We start from the raw sequence: 26,262 nt of genomic DNA, 5'->3' as shown, positions 1-26,262 counted from the left end.
AATCTGGAATAATCCATCATTTTATATGTGAATTAACAGGCACAGAGGCATTAAGTTACTTACCCAAGATTATCTACCTAGTTAGGGTTTGTCTTATAGATGCTCAGCTGAGTAATTTGTTCCTTCCCCTACAGATGCTAAGTCCCAACCACCCACTCTAGAGATGCATAATTCACTCTACTGCCTCTTGTAGAACCCCTGGCAAAGCAAGCTGGTATTATTCCAAGTCCCTTGGAAATGAATCAAAATCCTAACAACAGCTGGACTTGGTTTGATACCCTTTGGTGATGGTGATCAAAGTTCCTCACCAATGCTAATTAGCAAATCACTGAGACTGTGCAGACACTAATGAGCAAATATCTCCCTTTGGCTCTAAGTGAGAGCAGTCTGAATTGAGTTTAGGACCCAGAGTAAACCTGATAACATTGACTTTTGGAATTTATCTAGTTTCCTCACTTTCTCTACCAGCAGAATGTGTAGGCCACACAGTAAATTTGTGGTTAGGATAGCATGTGGAAGTCTGTTTGGAATATCACCATTTCATTATTAATGTCTTGCTGGCCTCTTTATGTTGTGTGGTCTCAGGGCACTGGGAGGGGGGATTTAACTTACTCTGGGTTACGTGACATATCTGTAATGGTAATAGTAGTTGTGGTGCTGGTGGTAGGAGGAGGAGGAGGAGGAGGAGGAGGAAGAGCAGTAGCTGAAATAGAAGCAGTGGTGTTGGTGTTAGTAGTTAATTAGCCATAATGTACTTTTTTAAGGTTTGCAAAGTTCTTTGCATCTATTATCTCGTTTGACCCCCACACCCATTTTGTGAAGTAGGTGCTATTATTGTCGCTGTTTTACTGATGGGAAAACCAAGATATGAAGTTGGGTGGATTGGTAGGATATTATGCAGTTTACTAAAATCATATTTTGAAATGATGGCACATCGACTCAAAGGTTGTTTCTTCTTCTCCAAGAGGAACAGAGCATCTGGAGAAGTAGATGTAGGCAGGCAGGGGAGGAACAGCTAGAGGTTAAGATGATTAAGATGCATTACTCCCAAAGCTCAAAGAGAGGGGATGAATAGCAATAACCTCCCCCTCCCCAGGCACATAGTTGCCTATTTACCTGCCTACTTTTAGTAGAGATGTTTTTTATAGTTTCCTTTGTTTTGACTATCTCTGATTTAGATATCAAGACCATAGTTCTATCAATTGAAAAAATTTGGTAAGTCCCCTGCTTTTCCTAATTTTCTTTTTTTTTAAGCTTAATTTTTACATTAGTAAGCATCTCCCCTGTTTTGTTTCTGACGACTGCATCTTTTAACCCACCCCACTTTTTTCCTTTTTCTTTTTTTTGAATAGACAAAGATTTTTTTTTTAAATTGATGTTAAAATTGTTTTTTCCTGCCTACTTTTAAAAGATCTATTGATTGTAAGCAAGTACAGAATGATAATAGGATGAATCCATGATTTGGAATCACATAAGAAATGTTTCCTTCTTTTCAGGGTGAAAACCATTTTGCTATTCTAATTAAATGGAGGCATTATCTCTAAATGTTTACATTTGTTTGAATATCACAAAACATCTCTAAGATAATGTTTCCTGATGTAGAAGGCCACAATGGTGGGGCTATGTCTGTCTAAATTAGCAGAGTGACAGGCACGTATACATGCACACACTCACACATATACACACACATTTCATTCGTATATGTGCAGCGAACACACACACAAATGCGTATGTGTATACACAAACACACATACACACACAAATACTGCTGCCCCAAAAGTCATAATGCAGTTTTAAACATACAGCTTAAAACAGCAATAAAACTTTTGGGACTCCTTCTGTGTTGTGTGTGTGTGTGTGTGTGTGTGTGTGTGTACACACACATGCTCACATGTTTGTACAATGTATATATGTATATATAGGTAGAAATAAATACAAAATATATGTGTACATATATATGTGTCTATCCCCATCTCCATTTATTTATTCATTTATTTATATATTTATTCATTCATTCATTCTTTTGTTTGTTTATTTTGATACGTTTCTGTAGTAAGAGGCCTGTGGCATTTGATGTCCTACCTCTATCAATATTCAGGCCTAAACTTCGTTTTCCATAAAGAAATGTTTCCATTAGGTTCATCTAACTTATCCAAGTCTCAGTTTCCCCATTATAACTTGAAGGAAATAATATCAGTTCTCCCTAGTCTTACTGAGGTATTAAGAAAATGAAAATCGGAATGAGAGCTAACATTTTATATACCATTTTTAGGTTTTCAAAGCACTTGAAATACTATATTTGATTTGGTCCTTCCAACAACCTTGTGAGGTAGCTGCTAATTTGAGATTTTTTATAAATAGGGAAACTGAAGCTTGGAGAGCTTACATGACATGGTTAGGGTTACACAACTAGGAAATGTCAAGGGCAGCATTTGAACCCAGACTTTCCAATCCCCTTTCAATTATAGCAAGTATTTATTGTACTGGGCTTTGGGCTTCTCTGAGGAATTCTCTATCTTTTCATTTTAATTGATGTTCTTTTTTATTTGCTGGGAGTTGGAAAAAAAACATTTTACCTCCCATAACTACCAAAGAATGTGTTTAAAACAATTTTCTTTTTTATTTGACATTATTATTGTTGAGAGTTAATGTCTTTTAAAGTTTTATCAGACTATTCTTGTTGGTTGATTAGCCCACATTGAGAAATGGATAGCCTACTGCTTGATCCTTGACTTACAAATAAACAAACTGAGGCACAGAATCTGTGCTGTTGCTAAGGTCATCACCACAAGATTTAAAGTTTTAACTCCCAGTCTACCCTCACTTCTGATAGCAGGTACCTTCTGAGAGCAGGCAGCTTCCCTGGAAAGATTTTCAAAATCTATTATCAATGTAATAATCATGAAAATATTTGATGAGAACACTGCCTCACGCTGTATAATAAATTTGAGTAGAAAAGTTGAAGCAGTGGTATTTTCATCAGTGCTTTGGATGTCAGGCGAAAGTAGTTCCACACTCAGCGAATATAGATAGGTCTGTTTTGTGCCGTGTTAAATCCAATTGTGAGGAAGCCCTGAATAATCAGGAGTGACAGCATAAGCACTTTCTCTTCAAAGTGATTTTACAGAAAGCATTATTTCCTAAGAAAAGTACACATATGGCTCTCATAATGCTGAAAGAGCACTAATGTATCAATTTATTGGTGCCGGTGTCATGAGCTGGAGTTGCAAATTATATTCAGATTTGAAACTTTCTTTTCCATTGCTGTTTGGTAAAGTACCCTTTCCATGATAAAGGTTATCTCAAAGGATTCTAGAATGCCAAGGACAGATGGACAACCAATGAATAGGACTATCTAGAGCCTTTCAGAAGTCTATGACTTGTTTCATAATGCCAAACAAAACAACAGGATGAAAAACAATAGTTTCCCTCAATAAAAAAAAATACATTTGAGTTTGGGTTGCACTATGTAATTTCAGATTCCCTAAATAAGTCCTTTGGAAAGTTGTGTGGGGAGCAAGTGGATGATTTTGGTCTCAGAGCATAACTTTGGAATTAATGGTGTGGGGTTTTTTTTCAGTGTCTACTGTAGACTCTGAGAACAGATTTCTATCCCATATGACATGTTCCATAGCTAAGTAATAGGCCTGATATGGGGGCTAGCTTTTCCAGCTTTTCCAATGTGTTTTACTTCCAGGGTGGAGGGGTAAATAGCTCTCTTAACAACTTGGAAGACAAAGAAAAAATTCATTTTACCACTGTTCTTAGTCACAGGCTCAATTTTTTCAGTACATACTCTTCTAGTCCCCTTTTCTTTCCTCATTAGAATATCCCCTAAAGAAGGAACTATTTAAATTATAGCCTCATGACCCAAGGAAATGACAACAGTATGGTTTGCAGAGTTCATTTTATTTCTGTATTATTATGGAAGCATTTAAATATTATTATATAAATAAAAATAAGATTAAAAAGTCTTACCCCAGTGCCTCTTCACAACATTGAAATGACCCCAACTTCTCAAAAACTATGACTATGAGGGGTCAGGCTCTATAAGAACTGAAAGGTTTCCAATAATAGATACTATTTACGATCCAAAGAAAAGCCCAACTAGGTATAGGGAAGCTCATCAGCTCTAGGTTGCCCACTAGGAGATAAATGCTTTGGTCATCCTCATATCTAACATAATGTCTCTCTTTCTACTCTTGCTTTCTTTCATCACCCCTGAAACATCACAAAAGCTATGCTCTTTATGAATTCTTTTGCATCTTCATTTGAACACATGGCATTCACTTTTGCCCATTTTCCATAGAAGTGGTGTTCATTTACTTATTACCTCTATGGGGTCAAGCATCTATGATTTCTGGGTTGTTCTTCTGCTCCTTTCCTTAGAATAATAGTCATGAGATTTCACTTCCATTGAAAAGCAGAAGAAAACATCTCAGCGAGTTAAATAGTCTGTTGTCCAGACCAGTGCTATCTCAGAAGGATGACATTCATTGATAAATCAGTGAAATAAAGTTTATAATGGGGAAGAAGCCTTCTATCTGCCCCACCATCAATTACTTACTTGCCTTTTCAACCAAAAAAACAATGTGGCTGCTACAAATAGACATTTCTGTATATGAAAGTTCAGTGGTATCTCTGTGAACCCTCACTGATACTTTTTTTTTTTTTTGGTGAGGCAATTGGGGTTAAGTGACTTGCCCAGGGTCACACAGCTAGTAAGTGTTAAGTGTCTGAGGCCGGATTTGAACTCAGGTACTCCTGACTCCAGGGCCAGTTCTCTATCCACTGTGCCACCTAGCTGCCCCTCACTGATACTTTTAAAAGATAAGTGTTGTTGGTTTTTGTTTCTGCATTATAGTCATTTATGGATACCTTATCCCCACCTCTTGAACTAAGCCCTTCCTTATAATAAAGAGAAATAGCGGAGCAAAAAAACCGAACAATTCCTTTACCATGTCTAACAATGTATCAAACATTCTGCCCTTGTGGTTCCCAGCCTTTCTGTGCAAAGGAGGCAGAGATGTTTTCTCATGGGTTCTTGGGGACTTTTCTTGGTTTTTCACTTATGCAGAGTATTTTTTTTTTTTTTGGTGAGACAACTGGGGCTAAGTGACTTGCCCAGGCTCACACAGCTAGTAAGTGTCAATGTTCTGAGGTCGGATTTGAACTCAGGTACTCCTGACTCCAGGGCCGGTGCTCTATCCACTGCGCCATCTAGCTGCCCCACTTATGCAGAATATTACCTCCTTTTTGTGCTCTTTTCAGCTGGTGAAATCACACAAAAGCATGGAGATAGAAGAAGGCAGTATCAATCCTTCCTCTGAAATAATATTCTAATGACACAGTGTATTTATGGAAGGGTTTCACCCAGATGGCAAAGTCCAAGAAAGATCAGTGTTGTTTGTGGTTTACAGGAACATCTTTGTATAAAGCAATATAACAAAAAGAGGTCACTTTCTCACACTTGGTGTTATTTCTTCTCTTCCAGGTATTTCGGTAACAAAGAAGACACATACATGTAAGTAATATATTTTTGTCCAAAGTGTTCTGAAGAGTTGAAATTATGTCTGGCTGATGGCACTCTCCAAGCATTAACTAACATTTCATCTGTGATGGTCCGAGGGGGTTCACACTTTTCAACCTGCAGGGTTCAAAGTGGCACAGCTCCACGAGTCTATATCTGAGTATGTGTTGAAGAGATAGGCCAATTCACGTTCTGGTGTATCTCTGTGTCTTAGCCCATTGTCATCAGGCAAATCTTGACATCAAACAGGGAAGATCAGTTACTTGGAGATCTCCCTCACTCTATCTCCTTCTTAGAAATTGTCAGTATGTTTGCATGGGAAATCACTGTGACTTCTTTACCACTTCAGCTTCCTTTCCCTTTACTACTAGGGATTAGACTGTTTTATACTTGTGTCTGTGGGGCAGAAACATTCCCTGGCTATATAGGCATTGCAGTGGGGCTGCGAACTTAGCCTCAAGAAGGTCCTGGTAAATGGCATTTCTCGATTAATGTGGAAATGTGTGCTGGCTGGCTAGATACGCATAGGGTAGATTCCTACTTTTCAAGGTCAAGGTTCTTCCTAAAGAACCCTCATTCTTATTACAACACAAGTTGAAAAATTTGTGCTAACGTCTGATGCGGTGGTCGGCAGTCTGAGCTGTGTTGTCATGATGTCCACTTAGCAGCAAAAGGAAGTTAATATGTCATCAAAATCAGCTAGTCAAATTGTTACATTGGACTTGACCAGTGTGTCATTTAGACCTTGGATGACCAGTATCACTAGAATGTGATGACTCTTTTAGGCCAGAAATATAGACTATGGCACACCTGAGATTTCTTTGGACATTTTTTTTTAACTAGGACAATTGTAGAGTTCTCGATAGCTCTTTGCTAAGGTAAATTCCCCGTTAAAATGTTAAATTCCTGATGTTGTGTGGAACTTTAAAAAAATTTCATTGTTTGTTGTTTTTTTTTTTTTAAATCATTGTAACACCTAAGCAGCTTTAGTTCTTGCCTCAGTTTTGTTGAAAGCTTACTTGAAAATCTGCTCATGGGTTTGTCTGTCTGTCTGTCTCTATTTGTAGGGGAGAAAACCCTTAGATCTGAAGTTGCCTGCCATGTGAGATTCGAAATAGCAAAACAGTACTGATGGACATCAGGAGCTTTACTGCTTACAGAGCAATCCTCCTGTCCCTTTCTGGATCACTTCCTGGGGGCTTCAGTGGCAGTTTTGCTTGAGAAAAGATTATTCTGTCAGGCCCCATTCCATTAATGGGTTGATTCTCTCCCTCAGTGCATACACAGTTCCTGTTGGCTCCCCCGGTAGCAGTGTAGATTGTGGTTCTTAGCTTCTCGGGGGGCTGTTTCATTGTTGTCGCTGTTGTTGGTGCATATTTGAGCTCATGATGACTGAGAGATTGACAGTACAGGAGACTGAAGTCCTCTGTATATCCGCAGGGCAGGCATGGTACAGAGAGCTTCCTTGCACAGCCTTGCCCATGAGCTCGTCCCTGGCCTGGAGGGACTACCCACTCTAGAGGTGGTAAGTAATTCAGTCTTTATGCTGGCTCAGTCCTGGGCCTCTCCCGAACAGGAGCTGGTGATTGTGCTGACTTTTATAGCATTTTGGGGTCTGGACTCCTGTCCACCTTGCAATAAGCTAAAATCACCAGACTTTCTGTCCAGTTGCACCATGTCTTGGTTCTTCTTTTGTCAATAAGGATATAGTCCAATTCTACTGGACATTCAAGCACCCTTCAGCTTATAACAACTTTTTTTTTTTTTTTTTTTTTTTTTTTAGTGAGGCAATTGGGGTTAAGTGACTTGCCCAGGGTCACACAGCTAGTAAGTGTTAAATGTCTGAAACCGGATTTGAACTCAGGTACTTCTGACTCCAGGGCCGGTGCTCTATCCACTGCGCCATCTAGCTGCCCATAACAACTTTTTTTAAAGCTAAAAGGCACAGTTCTAAAGATGTTAGGCAATAATCTATTCTGTCCATTGAAGATGGACAATAAAGTATTATAATTATCAAGAATTATTTTCTCCAACCACTAACTTTTGTCTATTTCAGAAAAAAAAGACCATGTTGTTGGTTCTAATATTAAAGCATGACAGGGGTGGTAAGTCATGCAAAATGTAGTATCCTAGCAACAGGGAATGTCATTTGTTTTACCTTTGTTGTAAAGGCCTTTAAGGATTCAGTCAGGACAAATAAAGACAGAAAGGCAGGCATAGCAAGGTACATGGCCATGTCTATGAATTACATATAACTTTTAAACTATGAAAAACAGCACTAAGGTCCTTAGCTATAAACATAATATAAATCTGAGAGGGTTACAGATAAGTACTTTTCTATATAATCCAAGCAAGAAAAAATATAGAAAATGTCATTTATATTTTAGGACCACTTGGTATTTTTTTCATTGTTTCTTGGAGCAAGGGGGTGGTCTCCAGAACTAACTATCCATCCTAGTTATCCAGAAATAAGCTGATCTGGACAGATAGTTGATATGACATCTCACACACGTCAAGCAAAAATCAGGCTTTCAAAGTTGTGAATATCTGCAAAAGCTACTTCTGTGCTATTGACCATAGAGATTGTATTTGTCATCCTGCACAGAAGACAATCCATCCTATTTCTAATCTTCACATCTCTGTAGGGCTCAGACTTTATGAGGAGGAAAAAAAATGAATCAGTTCTTTCTCTAATAAACATCCCCCAGAGGAGCTCTTCTTTAGCATCACTTGCTATTTCCTTGAGACCTGAACTACTCCAACTTGTCTATAAGTTTTCTTAAGATGTTAAATTTCAGGTTCTCTTAAATTATCCTGACATCTCTTCTTCAGAAAGTTTCCCTATCGGTGAAGGAAGGTGAATACATTTTGTCCTGTCCCAAGGCTTCCATTTTTAACCAAGGTTCTGGAAAACATGGACAAACCTTGCCTGCCTGATAATCAACAGCTGAAGTCACCTTACATTACCCATTTCAAACTAGGTTTCCTAACCTCCATTGCACAGAGACTGTATAACTTACAAATTAAAATGTACAGTTGTAGAATATATTATCAGACCAAAGTGTCAGCTCACAAGGATACCAGCCAGAGGTGCAAGAATTGCAAAGTGATTCTGAATGGTTTTGGCACCTGATAATATTTTAGGACACCTTGTTATCCCAGAAGCATGGGTATTACTTTTAAATGAAATTTTGAGTTGGCTGAGGTAAGCCTAAACACTCTTGTGTAAGAAAACTCAATTCTTTTAGCTTCTAGTCAGTCTATGAACACAGTATGAACTCTGAAAAGTGGGTACCTGAGGAGGAAATCATGAATTGGTTGTTAGTTTTAGACTTGTTTTCTTTCCTTTGGGGGGGAGAGGAGGAAGTGTTTCTTATTGTTGGTCTTATACATTTCTCTTCCTTTCTTTTTATTTCTTTCCTTCCTTCTTTATTTCCTTCTTCTTCTCCTCCTCCTCCTCTTCTTCTTCTCCCCCCCCCCTTTCATTTTAAATTTTGGTTGTCCAATTGTAAAAACAAAGGTCTTTAAATCTCCTAGGAGCAGAAAGTCGTTAATTACACTGTGAAATTTTAAGGTCTGTGATGTTGGTTGGAAGTGTTACTATTGGTTTTGATGAGTGAACATGAAAGGGAGTTTTGACTTGTGGTGTGGAGATAATTTTTGCTTCATGATGTTGGAGCTTAAATATCATCCTCCAGTTGATATTTCTTTTTGTGTATAAAATTAGATGGGCATTGTCACTTTTTTTGGTGCTTCACTTATTTGTTCTTTTTCCTTTCCTGTTGGAGTAACATTGTGTGGCTGTGCCTTTCTCTTGGAAACAGCTGTTGTCTGGATTTTCACTATGTGCCAATGACAACTGGTTATTTATTCCTGACTTAGTTATCAATATTCACATATGTTCTTCTGAATTTGGCAAGATATTATGAGATGGCAAGTGTCTAGTTGAAAAGTGAAAAATGGTATTGATCATCCTAGATCTTCCCAAATAGCTGGATATTTTACATCATGGAAACTAAAACTTAAGATTTATTCAAGGTCGAATAACCTCCACAAAATATGTGGGATGAATTCCCATGATATTAGAGGTCCCTGAACAATTCCCAGGTCCAACAAATCTTTGCTGCTTCTTCCTTTGCTCTGTCTTTTGCATCCTATGTCTGCTCCCTTTCTCCTAAAAAGTGCAAAGAGACCAAGTTACCTTTCAAACTACCAGCAAAATATCCAATTGCCTCCCTTCCCCTGAGGGAAAGGTAACTCAGCCTTGATGAAGCTACATTTCTTTTCATAAAGAACAGACTTGAATATGCTTCTGAAAGTATTTTAGAAATACCATTTCTTTCCCATAAAAATAATTTACAAAAGCACATTTGCCAAATATTCAAGTTGCCATGCTTTATGGGGTATAATTAGATAGATAGATAGATAGATAGATAGATAGATAGATAGATAGAACTTTAGTAGTACCATGTAACTATATATCCTTGAAAGCAGGAACACACTTGAAAGATTATATTAAATAATTCTATCACTTATAAAGAGATTTTAATTCTCTTTATAATAAAAAACCTTTTAGCACAAATCAAGGCATTTCTTTGAGAGGTTAAAACTGAATAATCTTATTTTTTTTTACATCTCTGAAAAATTGGTTATTGTAGTAGCTTAAAATGAAATAGATTAATGTATTCACCTTTCACCTCTGGAGACTTAGTTTTGAGTTCTGACTTAGAGAAAATTAGTTCAGAGGCCTTAGCATGGGTTCCTAAGGTATTTGTTGATATCATAAAACCATTGCCACAATTTATCACAATTGTTACCATTTGCTCAGGGCCCCAAACTGGGAGGAAAATTATTTTCTGTTTTTCTTTTCCTTCAGGCCATTTTTAAAAAAAATGTAGACTCTGTTAGCAATCCCAAGTTTACTGCTCATCTATATTATTTCTCAGCCAGGAAAACTCAAGAACCCTTCTTGGCAAAGCCAGTGGGAGGTACTTGGTTATGGCCTTATGAGGTTGCCATGACAATGGTTCTGACTCACCCAATGACTCACACTTTTAAATTTCTTGCTTCCTATGCATTTCATTGGGTCAGGAATGAGTAGAAGCCACGTTGAAGTTCTCTCTTGTAGAAGGAGGACTTCAACAAGGTCATGTCTACACGCTGGCAAACATTCCGGGGAAGAGGTTAACCAAGTACGTATGGGCCAGCTGGAGGACTCATTTCAAAGCCCGGAAAGCTTTCTTTCAAACTATTTCTTGCTGCCATACTGAGAGGAGTATTCCAGACAAAATGTCTAAGGATACACTGTCAGCAAGCTCTAGGTAAATAGTGAATAAAGTAGAGAGCCAAAGACAAAAGTCTTGAGCCAGCAGGCCCTGTGCCCTCAGGTTATTATTTACTGAGTACCTACTGCACTGGGCTACATATCACAGAAGACACAGAAGAAATGATAAGACTTTTATGCACTATCTACAAAGATCTTATCCTCTAAGCAGGAAGGGAAGACACATACGCGTACATAAGAGGCAGTGTTTTATTTTAGAAAGAAGCCTAAATGATGATTTTAAGACCCGGGTATTAATTGTGCCAACTCTATTATTCAACTAGCTATGTGACCTTAAGTAACTCAGTTAATCTTACTGGACTTCATTTTCCTTATCTGTAAAGTGGAGATGACAATATCTTCTCTGACTACCTTACAGGGCCTGGATAAAGAGCCAAAATATAGGTGAAATGTAGGTGAAAACGCCGAGAAAACCAAAAAGCAGTATTAAAATGGAAAGTATTATCTATAATAGAACAAAATTATTATTACATTAAAAAATAAGAGAACAGGGACTGAAAACAATCTCTAAAGAAGACAAGTTTGACAGTAATGGAATAACATTTATAGTGGAAGTTTTTTTGGGGGGGGGAGGAGATTGTACTCAAGGAGACCTCTAGGAGGCCTTTGCAATAATTCAGGTGTGAGGTAATGAGGGTTAAGCTACTCCTTTAAATTTGGCACATCTGCTTCATGCTTCTGGACACCATTTTACGCAGTCATGTTCCTGCTCTGATGCAAACAATGTCTTCCTAGCTATGTTCAAGGGAAATCATACAAAAGTTGAGATGTATGTGCTGAATGAAAAATAGTTACCTGGCATGGCAACCCAGCCTATCAGTAGGACCAGAGCTCAAATAAAGCTCAGGCTAAAATGTAAGCTTCCCTTGGGAAGAGATTCTTAACCTCACTCCACAAACGTTTTTTGTGGGGTTTTTTTGGTGGGGCAATGGGGGTTAAGTGACTTGCCCAGGGTCACACAGCTAGTAAGTGTCAAGTGTCTGAGGCTGGATTTGAACTCAGGTCCTCCTGAATCCAGGGCCAGTGCTTTATCTACTGTGCCACCTAGCTGCCCCACAAATTTGTTTTTTAATGTTTTAATAACTGTATTTCAATATAATTTGTTTCCTTTGTAATCCTATGTATTGTGCTTTAGGCATTTAAAAAGATTATTCTGAGAAGGGATCCACAGACTTCTCCAGACTACCACAGGAATCCAATAGGCAAAAATAGGTTAAGAACCCTTGTCATAGGGGGTCAGCTAGGTGACACAGTGGATAAAGCACTGGCCCTGCATTACAGGAGGACATGAGTTCAAATCCAGCCTCAGACACTTGACACTTACTAGCTGTGTGACCCTGGGCAAGTCACTTAACCCTCATTGCCCAGCAAAAAAAAATTTTAAAAATAAAAGAACCCTTGTCAGTGTAAAATGTATGCTCCTTCAGGGCAGGGTCTATTTTTTTACTTTGTCTCTGTTTCCTGACATTTAGCCAGTTGTCCTGCTTAATAAATGCTTCCTGGATTGGGTTCGATTTTAAGTCTCTAGTCTTAGCATATTAAGACAGAAATAAATGGAAATGTATCTGTACTATCCATTTCTTCCAAGACTGAATATTCTCACAAGTTTAAAAGATATCCCTTCGATGCATATGTTTCACAGGGGATATGTGAATTATGAAGAAAAGCCGAATCTTTGCTGTATTTCATCATACCTTGAAATGTGTTTTCTGCTTTCCAAATCCATCCCTTTCCCTCCCCTACCTCTCTCCTACAGCCAATCTAATAGTTCTTTGATAATGGAATTTTTTTCATTTCTAGGTAATTAGTCGAAATCCAAAATACCTTGCTTATTTATTATAATTTTGTTAATCAGTCAATGAACATCTTTTACACCCCATTCTGTGTGTAAGAGACAAGAGACAGGGACACACAGAGAGAAAAAGACAGAGACACAGAATGGACAGAGAAGAGAGAGAGAAGAGAAACAGAGACACACAGAGAGAGATGAAAACAGAGAGAGGACAGAAAGAAAGAAAGGAGGGAGAGAGAGAGAGAGAGAGAAAGAAAGAGAAAGAAAGAAAGAATAAGGAGAGACTTCATGATGGTGATGTCTGAGTTACTTCATGAAGGGAGAGAATGATTTTAGGGGGTGGAGGTGAGGAACAAGTGGATTCCAAGTATGGTAGGGCTAGGTAGTTCAAAGGTAGAGACAGGACATAGAGTACTCTGTGTGAGGAGGAAAGAGAAAGACAGTCTGGCTGGATCTCAGAGTGCAGGAGAGAGAACATTGTTCAGTGAGGCTAGAGAGATAGATGGGGGCCAGATTGTGAAAGGCTTTAAAAGTGAAACAAAGGAGTTTATGTTCTACCCTACAGACAATAGGGAGCCACCAGAGCTTATTGAGTAAAGGAGTGACATGATTAGCTTTGCACTTATGGGAAGTCAATGTACTAGTGTTAGCAGACTCTTCAATGTATGACTTGCCTGGATCAAGGTACCCACTGTCTATCAGAAGTCAAAAGGGCTTCTGATTCATAGTACTAATAATTCAGGATAAGCCACTGTTAATATCACCCAAACCCACCCTCCCCCCCAAAACCTCTAACGGACATAATCATTCCTCTTTTATAGATGGATTACACATTTATATGCTCTGTTAATGATTGAGTTGAACATTGAAAAACATAATAAAGGCCCATTATGGAGACAAGTACAAAAAAGTCTAAATTGCTATTGCTAATACTAAACTCTTTTTGTAGCCAGAGGATTCCATTCTTCAGAAAGGCCTTAAACATTGTATTTAAGAAACACAGAATTCAGGTTAAAGAAGATATTTGTGAAGGTAATCATAACATTCATTTGATCATCACTGGTTTTTAACAGTGAAACAAATGGAAATAAAAGTGATTTCTTTTCTTCCATTTATACATAAAAATTCACTTTAACAAGACTATTTAAAGCCATGCAATATCCTCACCTAAAAAATGTTCCCACATTTAAATATGCATCATTTTAAAGACCCAGTTTAATTCTCACAAGAAGCACCACAAATTAAATGTTGTCATACATCACAAAGTAAGTGCCAAAATAAAATACACTGCTATGCTATGCTGTGCCAAGATTGTGGATATTCTACTAATCCAATCGTGTTCTGCATGTTAAAAGGAATTCACAGTATTTGTGAATTTTAAGCTGGGTGCTAAGAGGGGATAAGGGGTATGCACAAAGTTGTTGTAAGTTATTGTATATCCAGTTACCTCTCTTCTCAAATAATGGGGATTAGTAATACAATTCCAGACAAGTTTGTGAAAATGTAGGCGTTCAAAAAGGGTCTTCACCCTTGAAAATGTTGATTCAGAAACATTGCTAATAGTGCATCTTTCTTAGCCAAACATGGAAATGTTCAATTCAGCTTAACAAACAGACCTTGATCACCTGCTTTCTCTGTGCTAAGGCATATTAGAGTTGCAAGAATGATACGGTCCCTGCCATCAAGGACCTTATGATTTAGTTAGAGACATGAAGTACACTCAGCTAACTCTCATAGAATGTAGAAAGAGATCAGTACCTTAAAAAAGAGACAAACAAAGTGCTTTGAAGATACAGAAGAGTGCTTATTTCTGATTGGAGAAAGAGACCTAGACTTCATGGAGTAACTGTTTCATAATCTGGGCCTTGAAGAATGGATAGGATTTTCACATATTCAAAAGCACAATATAGGGGGCACTTCATGTAAAATGAATTGGGTGAATAAAGACACACAGCTGGGACAACAAGAGAAATTTAGGAATGGCAAACAATCTAGTTTGGCTCTGTCATAGGATGCTTGAAGATGAATAATGAGAGAGAAGCTTAGAAAGGTATATTGTTGTTGAGTCATTTCAGTTGTGTCCAACTCTTTATGACCCCATTTGGTGGTTGTTGTTTTTTTGGAAAAGATACCAGAGTGGTTTGCCATTTCCTTCTCCAGTTCATTTTACAAATGAGGAACTGAGGCAAACAGGGTTAAGTGACTTGCCTAAGGTCACTCAGCTAGTAAGTTTCTGATTCCAGATCTGAACTGATGAAGACAAGATTTCCTGACTCCAGGTCTGGTACTCTATCCACCACACTGTCTAGCTGCCCTTAGAAAGGTAACTTAAGGCTATATTCTATATTGGAGGGGCCCTTGAATACCATACTAACTATTCCTCTTGCCCCCAAAGCTGCTTTATAATGGGATCCTAGGTTATTATTTTTTCAATCTCTGAGCACATTGATAATTCATATATAACTATAATTAATATTAAAAGGTAGTATGACAGGAAACTTTTTAAAAGAAATCTAACGAATCTATCATTTAATGTAAAAGCTTCTAAAGAAACAGAGAAAGAATATGACAACAACAAAAAAGGGAATTGGAAACTAAGGAACAGCTGAAATGAAAAAACATCTGCATTGAGGTCTGATTTGTGTTACAGGCTGTCATGGAGGAAGGTGTCATCCGCTGCTTTGGGTTATTTCTCTGGGGAGGATTCACAGAATAAAATGGACAAAAGCCAACAATAAGGAAGTGTGAAGGGGTTTCACTGCGTGCTGGTACAAAGAGTACCACCCTTTCCCCCACCCACCTCCCCACCAGGGAGATCACAGATTTATCCAGTCAAGTGTTACCGTACCAAGGAATTTGGGTTTTAGGTGTATTTTAGTTTATTCAATTCAGCAAACATTTAAGTCCCTGCTATGTGCAAAGTACAATTCTTATTCCTGAATTGGGCTTTCCAACATTTTTATTTTTTCCATCCTCTTTACCCATTTTTCCATGGAAGTCAGTGAGCAATGAAGTGAATTTTGACTGAATTTGGAGGGCCTTCTCTTTGGAGGCTTTCTTTAGCTTTTCATTCTCGGCAACAGACACCCAGAAATAGAGTGCAATTGTCTTTGTGGTGGTCTTTTTTGGCAAATGCTTATCCTGAGTCCCACGTTATGAGGTGACTAAGTTTCTCCTGAAATTATTCCTTGTTATCTTGACAGAAAAAATAAAGCCCTGTTTCTAGGATAGAACAGTTTCCTGGTAGTCATTTTGTATTATTCTTTATTTATGTTGCCATGGACAAATTTATGCACAAATGGCCAATCAAATTTATAACTAAGTGGGGATGAGCCCTTCTATGTTTGGACTGCCTGATCCTCAGCAAACAGATGTACTCTGTAATTGCCAGGACTCAACAGATGCCAGAACCAAAGGAAGCCAAAGGTATATAGATGATCCATAAGTCTTGTATCTATGCATCCTGCATACTTTCTTCAAGAGATGAGTCTTCAGCCTTTTCAAGAACAGTCAGGTGGTATTTTACATGGGAAGCATTAAATAGTATAAAATGATTTCTATAGTATCCCTAAGGTTTACCAAGCTCTTTCTTCTCAACAATCCAGTGAGGTAAATAGTACAATTATTATTATTATCATCCCCATGTTACAGATGAGGAAATTGACTTACCTAGGATCACCTGCTGGCAAGAGTCAGACTGGAATTTGAATTTAAGCTATATGATTTTGGAACATGTACCTGGTCCACCACAGCACAATGAAACCAGGCCACTATCACACGAGGCACTTCAATATGTATTAGTGAGCATAATTTAGTTAAACTATGCCTTAGGTAGTCTCTGGTATGTACTAGATTTCAGTTCCATTTCTGAGTTCAGGATAAATTCTTTTAGAGTAATACCACTCAAGGCATTTCTAGAAAGAAAGAAAGAAAGAAGGAAGGAAGGAAGGAAGGAAGGAAGGAAGGAAGGAAGGAAGGAAGGAAGGAAGGAAGGAAGGAAGGAAGGAAGGAAGGAAGGAAGGAGAGAGAGAGAGAGAGAGAGAGAGAGAGAGAGAAAGAAAGAAAGAAAGAAAGAAAGAAAGAAAGAAAGAAAGAGAAAGAAAGAAAGAAAGGAGGGAGGGAGAAAGAGGGAAGGAAGGAAGGAAGGAAGAAAGAAAGAGAAAGAAAGAAAGAAAGAGAAAGGGAGAGGGAAGAAGAAAGAGGGAAGGAAAGAAGGAAGGAAGGAAGGAGGGAGGGACTGAAAGAAATAATGCAGAACAGTACGTATGAGCTTTACTAACACAGAAATGATTTATAATATGACTAACAAGAGAAAGTTGCCCTGATTATGAAAAAGAATGAATAGAAACATGCTTGGCTTTTCTATCTAGGCAGATGTAAAATTTATACAGGCAAAAGCATTTATTGCCAAAACTTTAAGGTGGGGACATCAGCTGAAGAGGGAAGCTTAAGAAAAGAGTACATAGTCCCTTTGAATCAGGTATCTGAAGGTCTGCCTTTGCTTTTATTTATGCTGCTAATTTGCCACACATTGCTATGAGGGTATAGTCTTTCATGACATCTTGGTCCTAGATAAGGCTTGATAGGAGCCTCAGCCCTAGTTTCAAAGCATGTTCAGACCTTGTTGAAACAGTAAAGTTGCACTGATTTACCAGCACAAAGAACTTTTCCCCAGATCCATCTGTGTGATGTAATAAGAGGACAATTAGGCTACTTTTTTCCCTTTTGCATTCCATAAGGACCTTAAAATGGGGTTATATGGTGTCATTTAAAGAAAACCAAGGTGCATATTAGGGATTTTTGTTATGTTGAGTATTTGTAAATCTTCAGCATAATGAACCACATTGAGTTAATTTATCTGTCTCTCTTTCACCGTCTTTCTGTGTCAACGGAACTGAAAATTCACTTTCCCTCACCAAGTTGGGACGTAGGGATAATTGATTGTTACCAGTATCTGCTGTTAGCAGACGCGATAACACCAATGCCTCTAGAGAACAGGTGAAAACTAAACTCTGTCCCCTGAGGCCAATGAAATAGCTGTTTGGTCCCTTGTGTGAAACTTCCTAATAACTTAACTGGGCAGCCTCTGGGTCCCTTGGGGGCTTCTCCACAAGAGTATTCCCTCTCTTTGTTAAGATTGCTTATTAAAAATGATTTTATAATGAAGTTGCCTCAAATAGCAGCTCTTTTCCTAGTTGTCCTTGAAGCTGTGGTGAAGAATCCTAGAGACAACTGTCTAGGGTTTTCCTCCTTGTTAAAAACTTCTCTCTTACCGCTCTTACACCTGATTTTTGGGGGAGCAAATACTAAGTGACAGGAGTCCCTTCCCAGTTGATCATGACAGTTAAAAAGCCTGGGCGCAGCAGTAGTTTATTTAGCTTGTTGTTGGGCTCAGGAATTGCATTGATGTACATGGGAGGTAGGTGGATCATGATATTTGCATTTGGATCAAAGGTGGTCTCCTAGTAAGAGTTATGGTCTGAAACTCAGGAATGTCAGTTTTAACTCTGCCATTGATGAAATATAACAAGTCATTGCCAGCTATTACATCTCTCCATGAAAATGTGGTGACAGTTGTAACTCCTTTCCAGATCACATAGGACTGTCATATGGGGAAAGTAGCAAAAAGAAATCATTATTGATCTCTTTGGAACAAATATATGCTGTTTGAATTTGAAGAATTCACATTAAATTAATTATTTAAATTTAAATAAATTAAAGGTTGTCTTAGCAGGAAGTTTTGCTTTTGTGGTTCAGCAGCAGCAGCAGCTTAGGAATTCTTATGGTATTGGTTATTTAGATTTATATAAATAGTACAGCATATAGATTAGATGGTTTTGCGTATGGCTTATCCTTGTGGAAAACATGCATTAGAATTAGGCATCCAATGACCAAAACAGCCACAAAATTCTACTTAGAAACTATAAAGCATGTAAAGACAGGAGTGACAGACTAGAACTAAAGTGTTTATTATTTTGTAACTTTAAGGCTTGTCAGCTGAGCTCTAAAAATCTGTTTTCATATTTTTGCTTGCTTTGTAATGTGAGCACTCTGACAAACTAATAGGAAGAGTAACAGTTCATGACTTGCATCTTTAGTTTGTGGATCAGAAGGATTGCAAGAGACTTAGATAATGTGCCTTGGCTTGGAATTGGTCACATAGATTGGAAATAGTATCAAATAAATTTTGAATCATCACCTCTTGACAGTGTATCATGCTAGGTATCTCTATGTGTGCTCAAAATTTTTTGAGTCTTCTCAGCATGTGGATAAATTGATATATACATATATGTAAATATATGTATATATGTATATATATGTGTTTGTGTATACATACATACATACATATATACACAGAAATGTTTAGATGATTCTTTCCTCTCAGTTTATAGTTTCTAATTTTTGCCAGTTTTTAGAAAATGCTAGAGCTAGCTATTCAGTATGTGGTGAGTTTTCAAGGTTATGAAAATGTATTTTTGAAAAATAGGGCAGCCGGGTGGTACAATGGATAGAGCATTGGGCCTGGAGTCAGGAAAACCTAAGTTCAAATCCAGCCTCAAACACTTACTATCTGTGTGACCCTTGGCAAGTCACTTAACTCTGCCTCAGTTTTCTCATCTATAAAATGATATGAAGAAGGAAATGGCAAACCACTCCAATATCTTTGCTAAGAAAACCCCAAATGGGGTCACAAAGAATCAAACACAACTGAAACAACTCAATAACAACCACAACAAATTTTTGAAAAATTGATTTTAATTTGTTTCAATTTTGTGCAGAAAATCAAATTTTCTTTTAAGAAGGTTTGGTTAGATAAGTATGTTTATTTCTTGGGGGAGGGGGGAAGGAGTATGAGTAAATTTGGTATGGACCAGAAAACATTTCATTCTCTGGAGTTGTTTGAAAGAAATGTACTGTTATGTGTGTATATGTCATGAAGTATGCACTATATTATTTTAGAAACTACTTTATATGAAAGGAGTACTCAAGGGTCTTGCTTGCATTTTACCATCTTAATTTTAAATGCCAGTGTATACATTTTTTTAGTGTTTGAGAGGTTTGTAAAGTTTTTTTGTTTGTTTGTTTGTTTTTAACGGGGCAGTGGGGTGGGTTAAGTGACTTGCCCAGGGTCACACAGCTAGTAAGTGTCAAGTGTCTGAGGCCGGATTTGAACTCAGGAACTCCTGAATCCAGGGCCAGTGCTTTATCCACTGCGCCACCTAGCTACCCCAGTTTGTAAAGTTTAAAGTCAAAATCATAGTCCAAGAAACTAAGATAAATGCTAGAGATCTATCCAAACACATAAAATATGTTCTTATTTGGAGCAATCTCATAAACACCATTTGTTTGTGTTATTTTTATGGTTGGGGGTTTATAGAAATGGGTAGAAGGTGCTGTTGTAGGCATTCATGTGACTAATATAGAAGGGAATGGATAGTTTCAGTTATTGTTGGTTTCTGTCCATCTGACCCACCACAAAAAGTGGAAATTACTAACAAATCTCTGAGGAATAGACAATTTATCCACATCAGGGGAGTACAGAATTTCCCTAGTGGCCAGTGAGGGAAACTGACCCAAAATTCTGATCAGTCCCTCAAGGAAAATTTCTAACCACTCCAGATCTCTTACTGAGCACTGTGGTACCTTTTGGAAAGAAATTATATTTATTAATACGAGGTCAAAATATTTCAAATTGCTGGGTTTATTCTGGTCTGGAAGTGAAGTCCTGTTGTCTCCACTAATCAGGAACCAAGAATTTCAGAAGCAGATTTTTTTTTTCATGTTGGGGTTATGTTCACCCATGTGCTTAGCCTGCCATCTGGGACTCTTTATCCCTTCAACTTAGTTATTTCTTGGCACATTTATTCATAATTTTTTCTTGAGTCAAAAGATGGGGCACAAAATTCTGTTCTTTGCTATTAATTTGAAGCTTTCACATCCTTTACTAGGAGTCCTGTGTGCAAATAAATCCAAGGGCAGAATTTGGCCCAGTAAAAGAAATAATTTTCATTCTAATTTATTTCTTATTAACCTTTTCTTTTTCCTTAGGCTATGGCCGAACCAATTATATCATAACTCTGAATTTTTATTACAAGGTCACAAAATTCTTTAGAATTTTCTCAAGATGATAAACAATCTCTAATTTTCATCTTGCCTCCATATTTTCAGAGGGGCTCCTAACCTTAGATTTTTCCACCTTTTTTAAACATTTATTTTATTAAGCATTTAATTGAGCTAGAGGAATATTGAGAAGAGAGGATAAAATAAGATCCCTTGTTATCCTGAAATTGATAACTTGATTGGAGGCCCATTTTCCCTTCAAGCTCTTCCATTCATACAGAATGTATCTATAATAGATTGGGTTTTTTAAAAAGTCAGAAGAATGCCCCTTTCATGCCTTCTCTTCTTTTGTGCTCTTCTTGTTAATGCCTTTCTATAAGTCCTTTATAGAAGATCTACTCTCTATGGATTAGACGTTTTCCTTTGGTTCTTTTAGTATCCCAGGGTTTGTGGTGTTATACTTACAGTGTTGGTACATTACAACCATTACTGTTTCCCCAGAATGCTAGTGAGAATTTTACCAGTGATTTTTTTGGGGGGTGAGGCAATTGGGGTTAAGTGACTTGCCCAGGGTCACACAGCTAGTAAATGTTAAGTGTCTGAGGCCAGATTTGAACTCAGGTACTCCTGAATCCAGGGCTGGTGCTCTATCCACTGCGCCACCTAGCTGCCCCAACCAGTGAATTTTTTTGGGGGGGGGGAGGCAATTGGGGTTAAATGACTTGCCCAAGGTCACACAGCTATTTAAGTGTCAAGTATCTGAGTCCGGATCTGAACTCAGGTCCTCCTGAATCCAGGGCCAATGCTCTATCCACTGGGCCACCAACTGCCCCTTACCAGTGACTTTTAGGGTAACTTACAATCTTCCATGTGAGAGGGAGAAATGTCAGTGGCCTGAAAATTTTGCCTAGTGGTCTTCCATTGGGGAAATTTTCCAAGACCTCCAATTTTCATGAAAGTCATCCAGTCATGAAAGCTATTATGATTTGAGTGCAAAATAGTGTAGGACAGTGGAAAGAATACAGGCTCTCAAGTTAGAGAACCTGGGTTCAAATCCCATCTCTTCATGAGCTTGAGCAAATAACTTAACCTCCATGAGCCTTAGTTTCCTCATCTGAAAAATGAGGGGGTTGGGGGCAGCTAGGTGGCACAGTGGCTAAAGCACTGGCCCTGGATTCAGGAGTACCTGAGTTCAAAGCCGGCCTCAGACACTTAACACTTACTAGCTGTGTGACCCTGGGCAAGTCACTTAACCCCAATTGCCTCACAAAAAAAAAAAAAATGAGGGGGTTGGACTAGATGGCCTTTGAGTGACTATTCAGTTCTAGATCTATGACCCTGATACAACCTGGGTTAAAATACCATTTCTTTTTTTTCACTGTTTAGATGACCTTGGACAAAACACAATTTTGGCTTTAGTTTCCATAAATTGAGGAAGCTGAACTTGATGATCTATAAAGTCCCTCCCAGTTCTAAATTCTGTGATCCTATGAGTGAAAGGTAATATGATTTGGGTTATGATAACCTCTAACCAACAACCTAGAGTTTGGGGGATGTATTTTTTTTTAATTCCTCTCTCACACTTGAAATCTCATTAACTTACTTTCCTTAGGATAGCTTTCTCTGAAGTAAAATAAGAACAAATTGAGTCTCAAACATTTATATCTAATTAGTTGGAGTCTCTTAGTACCTTAAGCCAGTTTGTCCTTATGAGGCTCCTTTGGGTCCCCTAGTGTCCTGAATGAGTTAATGCAGTTGCAAGACATAACCTTGCTTACAGGGATCATATAGACTCTTGGAGAATCTGGCACAATACAAAACTTCTTAAAAAAAAAAAAAGTGGTCAGTTTGGTGGGGTTCTTGGCTTAGTCAAGGTGCTCTACACACATTTTTTTTTTTGTTAATAAAAACATTTATTTTGCATTTTATACAGAACAACCTGAAGTCTGCAACAGGACTCTCGACAGTTACCCAGGGGTTCATAGACTGTGTGTCCATCTCAACAGCTTGGTTCTAGGGACAGGGGATCCGCCCCTGTCCCTAGAACCACACATTTTGAACAATAGTATATTAGAGCTTCATTATAAAGTGATATCTGGTAGTCCATGTTGGGGCCTACCTTATATGAAAAAAATCTTTATAAGAAAATATGGGAACTTCAGCAGCCAACTCCCTTAGATGAAGTCCATAATTTCCACATTATGCTTTATACCACTATGCAGAAAATTGTGCTAAAATGAAGATTCAAGTGTATTTCCATATTAAATTCATCATTCTCCCACATCTTCATCCCAATTTAGTACCTTAAAAGGTAAGATAAGAATAAACAGGAATATAAGATGTGAGCTTTAGTTTAAAATGTACATATATTTACACATACGTGCATGTATGTACACATAAATTTTACTTCTTAGCTAGTACCTAAACTAATCAGATATGTAAGTGTATGTGTGTACACATACTTACACATATACACATATGACCTCTGCATTGTTATTCAAGAATTGCAAATACTAGAATTTGTTTTTCCATTGAATAAGGTTCATTTAAGGTTTCTTGTCTTGGCTATGGCTAGCTAGTATATTCATACACACATATGTGTACATTATAAATTATATATATATATATATATATATATATATATATATATATATATATATATATATATATATATATATATATATATGGTTTTCCATACACAGACATTACAGTGATTAGGCACACATGTGTAGACTGTTGAAATGAATAAGTGACACATTTACGTGGACCCATGTATAAATTTATATGCATATACTTACATGGATCCCTGATTCCATTGGTGTGTTGATGTGCCTTTCATAGATGCTAATTGCAATCCCTTTCATAATTTCCCTACTTCTGTGCTATTCTCATCAGTGTTTTTGCTTTAAATGCTCCATATAGTTACATTCCTTCTCTTTTTCCCCACCTTCCCCAACCCACCTCATCCCTGCCATGCATTAAAGGCCTTTCTCTAGTTCATTTATTTTATCAGAGGTACCAGTGAAACACTTGGGCTACCTATCTGTTGCTTTTCATTCTTGCTTTTTCATTAATATACCTCTTTTTCTTATCATGAAGAGGTATTTTATGTCATGCTTTACAAACAAAACATTTATAATAAGTGTCCCCTGCTTTAACCCATGAATCTTCCATAAGTGTTGAATTACATGCAATTTTGATTTGTTCCATGATTTGCACCCATGTAACATAATCAAGAAAATATTTATTTTAAAGAAAAAGTTTTTGTGACAGTGAGCAATTTGGGGTTATTGAAAGCATCGCATAATTTCTAAAATGCAATATAATTCATTCTCTTCTTTTTAATTTTGAACATGTAGTGTATAGGACACTGAACTGTGAGTCAGGAAGACCTGGGCTCAAATCCTGCCTTTGAGCAAGTCACTTAACTTCTCTTTGCCTCAGTTTCCTCATCTATAAAAAGAAGCGGTTGGACTCAGTGACCTCTAAGGACCCTTTCAATTCTTTTTTTTTTTTGACCCTTTCAATTCTTAATCTACAATCTTATAATTGTATGGACCTAGCTCATTGTTCATCTGTAACATCTAGGCATATATTAAATCTTTGTTTGTTTTGTTTTGTTTTGTTTTTTGTTTTTATTTTGTGTAGGGCAATGAAGGTTAAGTGACTTTCCCAGGGTCACAAAGCTAGTAAGGGTCAAGTGTCTGAGGCCAAATTTGAACTCAAGTCCTCCTGAATTCAGGGCCGGTGATCTATCCACTGTGCCACCTAACTGCCCCCAAGTATTCTTAATATTTAATAATAATTACTGATAAAAGTCAAATCCTTCACAGGATTCTTATTCTGTGAAAAATAATGCTAGTGTTCCAACTTCCAAAGTGTGGCAAACCAAATTTGGCAAAACAAAATCAGTGCAATTAAGCAAATGGGTCTACTATGCCAATGCAAAGATAGAAATGAAAAAATCTAAATTGTCCTCTGTGGTATTTGGGGGTTGGAAAGAGTTAACTGGTTTCCCAAACCAATCCTCCTTTTCCTTTTCTTCACTGACTGCTGAGATTTACATACCTCTGAATACCAAGGTCCCAGGGAGACCAGTAGCTGGAAACACCTTATGTCTCTGAACAAGGGCTGACCTACCGAGTTGAGTTTCGCAGGCCCTGGAGGTTCAGACAAACATCTGAACCATTCATAGAGTCTGTGTTTATCTAAATGGAACTAAATCACCCATAGTTTTCCAGGGTTTGGTGTCTGCATCTGAGCTTTGGAAAAGAGGGAACCCTTTCAAACTGACAGTGAAATCAATTCAGATTATTCTTTTCCTCATTCAAAGGGAGCTAATGGCCTGAAGAAACCCTTTCCCTTGTCTGAATGCTACATTGGTTCTAACTGCTGCCACCTGGGAGAGTCATCATCCATTACTCTTGAGAGCTGGGAGTTTGATGCTTTGTACCATGAAGAGTGATGCTACCCCTACTCCAAGCATCAGTGTTGACACCTTAATCCATTTGCCCTAAATATTAACATAATAATCATAAGACCTCTGCAAGGGAAGCTTTTTCAAATCATAGGACCATTGGATGGCTCACAGTGGTAGGAAAAGTCCATTGCAACTAACTTCTGGGAGAGGAATTCCACGTATGCTTTATCAGATAACTCATCTGAATTTGCCATTTTCACAGATTGTGTCTGACCCAACCCATCTGTTTGCATGAATTGTGCAACCACCCCATTCCTTTATAGTTTAGGATGATCATTTAGCCAAATTGGAGAGTTTTCATTTTTTTATGAAAGAAAAGTATTAAGAGCCAAAATGTAAAATAATTATTGTTTTCAATAAAGATAAATCTCAAATTTTTTTCCTTGAAAAAAAAAGTTCCGTTCCTTTTTCTTTTTTTTTGCCAGAATTTCAGTGAGTCACATTACTGTCAATTACACGCCCTTATGTATTACAGCCACTAGGCAACTATCCAGGAAAACACAAGTCTGAAAATGCTTCTGTTTTAAGAAAATTAAATTCATGGTTACTCCTCCTATGGGCAAGCAGGAAGTTTTCTACCTTTTATTTATTTAATTAGTTTTTGTCAAGAGGATAAGTCTTTGTTTATTTTTCATGGATTAAATAGTGACTCTTGATATCTTGATATCTTAACACCAAAGCCCAGATTCAAGAAGCTGGTTTCTAAATGTTTGGGGTTTTTTTTATACTAGATGCATGTTACAAAACACGGGTTTGTGTTATAAAACACAGCAACTACAATGATGAGTCATGTCAATGCCAGTGCTGGTGTCACTGGAGAGGCCTGGTAGAAACAAAATAGAGAAAAAATATTTAGCCTTTTCTCCTGGAAATGAGTTGATAAAAGGCAGAGATATCTCTTCTTTGTGGAAATCCAGACCTCTGAAGGCAGATGGAACAAGTTTGTCAGAGACCTCTATCTATACACTGAGCTAAAGAATCCTGCTTATCCATCAGTGAGAGAACAGAAGGGTTTGTTACGGAGGTTCTTCATAAGGATGCTGTGATATTTGTAA

At 37.7% G+C, this 26,262-nt stretch overlaps 1 protein-coding gene across 3 annotated transcripts in view; it reads left to right on the top strand.

The window, feature by feature from the left end:
• The window catches only part of RORA (RAR related orphan receptor A), an 890,206-nt gene that overhangs the window by 679,964 nt on the left and 183,980 nt on the right, over positions 1–26,262 (top strand). For all 3 annotated transcript variants that reach the window (XM_043989395.1, XM_043989394.1, XM_043989399.1), the window contains one exon: positions 5,495–5,524. In XM_043989395.1, the coding sequence (XP_043845330.1) occupies positions 5,495–5,524 (30 nt within the window). The remainder of the gene's footprint in view (positions 1–5,494; positions 5,525–26,262) is intronic.

This window comes from Dromiciops gliroides, chromosome 2 (assembly GCF_019393635.1).
Source record: "Dromiciops gliroides isolate mDroGli1 chromosome 2, mDroGli1.pri, whole genome shotgun sequence".
Taxonomy (NCBI): domain Eukaryota; kingdom Metazoa; phylum Chordata; class Mammalia; order Microbiotheria; family Microbiotheriidae; genus Dromiciops; species Dromiciops gliroides.
Note: the sequence above shows the minus strand (reverse complement) of the source record. Positions and strands in the feature narration are given on the sequence as shown.